Source organism: Rhinopithecus bieti, unplaced genomic scaffold, assembly GCF_001698545.2.
Source record: "Rhinopithecus bieti isolate Rb0 unplaced genomic scaffold, ASM169854v2 scaffold_574, whole genome shotgun sequence".
In the NCBI taxonomy this organism is placed as follows: domain Eukaryota; kingdom Metazoa; phylum Chordata; class Mammalia; order Primates; family Cercopithecidae; genus Rhinopithecus; species Rhinopithecus bieti.
Genome location: NW_016803605.1, coordinates 3,271,517 through 3,277,351, shown reverse-complemented (window position 1 = coordinate 3,277,351; position 5,835 = coordinate 3,271,517). Strand labels below are relative to the sequence as shown.

General features: G+C 49.3%; 1 protein-coding gene across 3 annotated transcripts in view; it reads left to right on the top strand.

The window, feature by feature from the left end:
* The window catches only part of AACS (acetoacetyl-CoA synthetase), a 77,706-nt gene that overhangs the window by 10,725 nt on the left and 61,146 nt on the right, over positions 1-5,835 (top strand). For all 3 annotated transcript variants that reach the window (XM_017889572.1, XM_017889581.1, XM_017889563.1), the window contains exon 3: positions 1,191-1,311. In XM_017889572.1, the coding sequence (XP_017745061.1) occupies positions 1,191-1,311 (121 nt within the window). The remainder of the gene's footprint in view (positions 1-1,190; positions 1,312-5,835) is intronic.

Sequence of the window (5,835 nt, the reverse complement as noted above, 5' to 3'; positions counted from 1 at the left end):
TCTTGCTTTGTCGCCCAGGCTGGAGTGCGGTGGCCGGATCTCAGCTCACTGCAAGCTCCGCCTCCCAAGTTCCCGCCATTCTCCTGCCTCAGCCTCCGGAATAGCTGGGACTACAGGCGCCCGCCACCTCGCCCGGCTAGTTTTTTGTATTTTTTGGTAGAGACGGGGTTTCACTGTGTTAGCCAGGATGGTCTGGATCTCCTGACCTCGTGATCCGCCCGTCTCGGCCTCCCAAAGTGCTGGGATTACAGGCTTGAGCCACCGCGCCTGGCTCTTCCTTCCTTCCTTCCTTCCTTTCTTTGTTCTTTCTTTCTCTCTCCCTCTCTCTCTCTCTTTCTTTCTTTTTGAGACCGAGTCTTGCATTGTCACCCAGGCTGGAGTGCATCTCGGCTCACTGCAACCTCCACCTCCCGGGTTCAGGTGATTCTCTTGCCTCAGCCTCCAAGTAGCTGGAATTACAGGCGCCCGCCATCACGCCTGGCTAATTTTTGTATTTTTAGTAGAGGCGGGGTTTCACCATGTTGGCCAGGCTGGTCTTAAACTCCTGACCTCAGGTGATCTGCCTGCCTCAGCCTCCCAAAATGCTGGAATTACAGGCATGAGCCACTGCACTCTGCTGGAGTTTTGTTATTTTTTTAACCTGCAGTTTAGAAAAAACTTTTCGACTCTTTACACTGTAAATCAATAAATATCTGAGAAAAGGGAGTCCTGCCGTTCAAAGTCGAATTTATTGTCTCTTTGGGGCAAACCATTTTGAAATGTTGATCTTTTGGGACTTTGACAATAAAAATCAAGGCTCCAGCACCCCAAGGAAGGAAGCAAAGGCTGAAACTCCCAAAAGTTGTGGGCAAGGGGCAGCCGGTCCCGGAGCTTGCTCTCCTGGTTTCCGTGTGTCTGGGCAGAGCCTGACGTGTTGGGCGGTGTCTTTGTCTTCAGGATCTCTCATTGTGTAGGTGCTTAATGAATATTTGTGGAACACATACATTACTGGGGATGGTTGTTTTCCCTTGGCATTAATCCCTACTTTCAGTTTCTAGCCTTTAAGCCAGTTCAGAGTTCAGTCCATAAAATGATTTAAAAATGCTCTGGGCCATGAGTGAGCTGGCTTCCCGGGAAGCAGAATCGCTTTTGCTGATTTGTGGCGTAGGACTCATGTTGTGTGCGTCTTGGTGTGTTATCGTTCTCTACAGGTTGTGGACACATCGAAAGGAATCGCAGATGTCCCCGAGTGGTTCAAAGGCAGTCGGCTTAACTATGCAGAAAACCTCCTGCGGCACAAAGAGAATGACAGAGTTGCCCTTTACGTTGCAAGTGAGTCCTGATGGCGAGACCCGAGGTTTCCTCTGTGGAAGTTCTAGATGGTGTGTGCATGCGGTGCCACATAGTTGGAGAGACAGGATTTCCAAACCATATTTTGGCACCTTTCTGACATAATTAAGATTTCTCTTGACTTTATTTTTGCTGGGGAGGGGAGAGGGCCAGTATGTGGTCATGCTTTATGGGCAAAATGGAGATACTCAAGTAACTAGCTTGTGTCACGGAGAAAGTTAGTGATGAAACTGTAACTAGAATCTCTTCCCATTGGCTTTTCCTTTTAAAATAAAGTTGAGGCCCGGCGTGGTGGCCCAGGCTGGAGTGCGTTGGCATGATCATGGATGGCTCCCTGCAGCCTCAGTCTCCCAGGCTCAAGCAATCCTCCCACCTCAGCTTCCTGAGTAGCTGGGACTATAGACACACACCACTATGCATGGCAGATTTTCTGTTTTTTTTTTTTTCCACTAGAGACAGGGTCTTGCTATGTTGCCCAGGCAGGTTTTGAAATCTTGGGCTCAAGCAGTGCTCTCATCTTGGTTTCCCAGACTGTTGGCATTTCAGACATGAGCCACTGTACTCGGCCCCTGTGCAGCTTTTAACAATTTATTATTATTTTTAAATTGTATGTTCAGCAAGAGCTTATTGGACACTCATTGTGTCTAAGACATCTTGCGATGTAAGACTCAAAAATAAACTGAAGTCGTGTTCTGCCTCCAGAATATTACATTCTAATCATGGAAATAAGGCCAACGTACACAGAAACAGTTGACAATCTATATTAAATGCCAAAATGAGTCTCCGAGTTGGCAATTTTTTTTTTTTTTTTGAGATGGAGTCTTCCTCTGTTGCCCAGGCTGGAGTGCAGTGATCTAGGTTTGCTGCAACCTCTGCTTCCTGGGTTCAGGTGATTCTTCTGCCTCAGCTTCCCGAGTAGCTGGGATTACTGGTGCCCGCCACTAGGCCCGGCTAATTTTTGTATTTTTAGTAGAGACAGGGTTTCACCATGTTGGCCAGGCTGGTCTCGAACTCCCGACCTCAGGTGATCCGCCCGCCTCAGCCTCCCAAAGTGCTGGGATTACAGGTATCAGCCACTATGCCTGGCCTGAGTTGGCAATTTTTATTAGAAGCCAGAGAAAGATTAATTCACCGTGGTGTAAAATACTCATCAGAAAATGAATTTCCGTTTTCTTAAATTTCCAAGAAACTTCCCTCACTCCCTAGATCAGCATAAAAAACTAAACCACTGGAAACAGGCAGTGAGTGGCCCTGCCCAGGCTACAGAGCAGGGCCTCCCTTCTGCCATTGTGAGAAGGACCAAAAGACCCTGTGCAGTTGTTAAAGATCCTGGCAGTCCAGTTCCCACCGAGACTTACTGGAACACATCTTCCAGGGTTGGGGCCCAGGCCTCCATGTATTTTCAACGCCCATGGGCACTTCTGATGCACATTCCTGGTGAAGAGCCATGGAGCAAAGTCTTGACATACCATTTGGGCTGGTCAGTGTTCCACTGCTGTTTTCCTTGGTTCTCAGCCTTGACACAGTCAGGGCAGAGTAGATGGGTGGTCTGGGGTCAGGGCTCCGACTGGCTCTCCCTTGCCCTTTGGGTGCCCACCTGTCTGTTCATCCATTCGTTCCTCAAATCTGTATTAAATGCCTCCTGAGGGCTGGGTGCAGTGGCTCACGTCTGTGATCCCAGCACTTTGGGAGGCCAAGGCGGGCGGATCACCTGAAGTCAGGAGTTCAAGACCAGCCTGGCCAACATAGTGAAACCCCGTTTCTACTAAAAATACAAAAAATTAGCCAGGTATGGTGGTGGGCACCCATAGTCCCAGCTACTCGGGAGGCTGAGGCAGGAGAATCACTTGAATCCGGGAGGCGGGGGTTGTAGTGAGCTGAGATTGTGACATTGCACTCCAGCCTGGGCGACAGAGCAAGACTCCATCTCAAAAAAAAAAAAAAAAAAGCCTCTGTGAAAGGTGCTGGGAAGACAGCAGCTTGAATAAGATAGACAAGCTCCCTGCCCTGGGAGGGGCCCATGTTCTGAGGGGAAAGCATGGTGGTTTAACCATAAATAAGAAAACATGGGGGCCGGGCGCGGTGGCTCAAGCCTGTAATCCCAGCACTTTGGGAGGCCGAAACGGGCGGATCACGAGGTCAGGAGATCGAGACCATCCTGGCTAACATGGTGAAACCCCATCTCTACTAAAAAAATACAAAAAACTAGCCGGGCGAGGTGGCGGGCGCCTGTAGTCCCAGCTACTCGGGAGGCTGAGGCAGGAGAATGGCGTAAACCCAGGAGGCGGAGCTTGCAGCGAGCTGAGATCCAGCCACTGCACTCCAGCCCTGGCGACAGAGTGAGACTCTGCCTCAGAAAAAAAAAAAAAAGAAAACATATGCTTGGAAGAATAAGCATCGTGATGGAAGAGGTATGATGGGGGGGTGCAGGGCTGTTTTAGACAGGGCTACCAGGGAAAGCCTGTTTGAAGGAGTTGAACTTGAAGAAGAAGAAGAAGCCTTCCTCTGGCTGACCCCTGTACCTGGAATCTCCTCCTCCTACCTCTGCAGAAGTCATGTTCCCAGGCACAGGGAACAGCCAGAAGAAGGCCCTGGGCTGGAGGAGGCTCTATGGCTGTGGGGAACAGCCAGGAAGGCTGAGCTGGGGGGCCTCGGTTGTGGGTCCAGGAGTGTGGGGAGGTGTGAGAGGGAGTGGGCCATCCTCAGGGTTCTGAGCAAGGGCTGGGTGATCCTGTGGTGACCTGGCTGCTGGGTGGAGAATGGGAAGGGGTTGTATCATGGGAAACGAGACTTTGGAGACTGCTCCGTGCTCCATCTCTGTGTCCCCAGGGTCACTCCTCTGACAGTGGCAGAGGTGGCTTAGAGGCAAGATTCTGGGGCTTGTGGATGTGTCCACCAGTGGTACCAGGCTTTCAGGAAAACCGTGATATTAAGTCCCAGCTTCATAAAGATGGATGAGTGAGAACATTGCCTCCAGGATTTCTTTAAATTCTTTAAGTCGAATGAGTTCCCTCACTGTTTCAGAAGACTTGGTTTACACCACTATTTCAGGAGTGTGCTGGCTGTGTAACTAGGCAGGCCCTCAGCCTGTCCATGGGAATCTTCAAACATTAGTCTGGGGCAGACCCGGGTGGGAGAGTCAGTGGACCCAGGCTCTGGGAAGGGGAATGGTAGGAGTTAGAGATTTTTTTTTCCTTTTTTTCTTTTTTCTTTTGAGACAGGGTCTTACTCTCTTGCCTAGGCTGGAGTGCAGTGGCACGATCGTGGCTCACTGCAGCCTCGACTTCCCAGGCTCAAGTGATCCTCCCGAGTAGATGGGATCACAGGCATGCACCACTGTGTCTGGCTAATTTTTTTTTAAGATTTTTTGTAGAAATGAAGCTTTGCCATGTTGCTCAGGCTGGTCTCAAACTCCTGGGCTCAAGCAATCCACCCGCTTTGGTCTCCCAAAGTGCTGGGATTACAGGCATTAGCCACCGTGCCCAGCCAGCTCTTTTCTTCCAATTGGCATATAATTCATATACCACAGAAATACCCTTTTGAAGCACACAGCTCAGTGGTTTTTAGCATTTTCAAGAGGTTGTGCAGCCACCACCCTTAGTTCCAGAATATTTGCATTTTCCAAAAGGAAATCCCATATCATTTAGCAGTCACTCCCTGTTCCTCCCTCCGCCAGCTCCTGGCACCCACCTCTCCGCTTTCTTTCATGGGTTTCCCTGTTCTGGACATTTTGTATAATTGGATCATACAATACGTGGCCTTTTGTGATTGGCTGCTTTCGCTCAGCACAGTGTTACCAAGGTTCATCCACATTGTAGCGTGGATCAGTACTTCATTCCTTTTATGTCCTAATAATCTTCCACGGTACGGACAGACCACATTTCATTGATCCCTAAGAGGCTCCTATGAGCCTGGCCTGCCCCAGGCACTGCAGTGCACGTGGGAACCTCCCTAGGGTGCCAGCCCAGTCACCTCTTTGGTAATCCTGAGGAGGAGAACGAGGACGCTGCGTCTCTTTTCTTGTCCTGGTCCTTTTAAATGCGTGTGCTTTAACCCAATGTCTCAGACACTTCATGAGGTCCTGGTTTCTCCTGGAAAGTGGGAACAGTCAAATGTGAATCTTCTTAAGAAAAAGCCCCAAAACCCAAAACTTTAGTTTGGGTTTAGTGTGTAAACCCCACACTAAAAAACTAAAAATAGACTTGATTCCCAGTGATGAAATAAGCCAGTCTTCCCAGAACTTGTAATACAGGTGTCTGAGTGGAGACTGAACTGGGTGGGGTGTCTCTCTCCCTCTCAGTTATATACAGTATTGGCTGAACCCAGCCAGTTGCCTTTTATTTTTTTAAACCCAGCCCTGTCTTGAGGGTGGGTTAAGGAGGCAGGGTTATAATTCTGTGTCCGTTTCACACCCCCTACCCCTTTACCTTAGCGTCTTTCCTCTTCACTTCCACCATCTCTTCCCTTTTAAATATTTGAGCCCCCTTCCTTTTTTTTTTTTTTTTT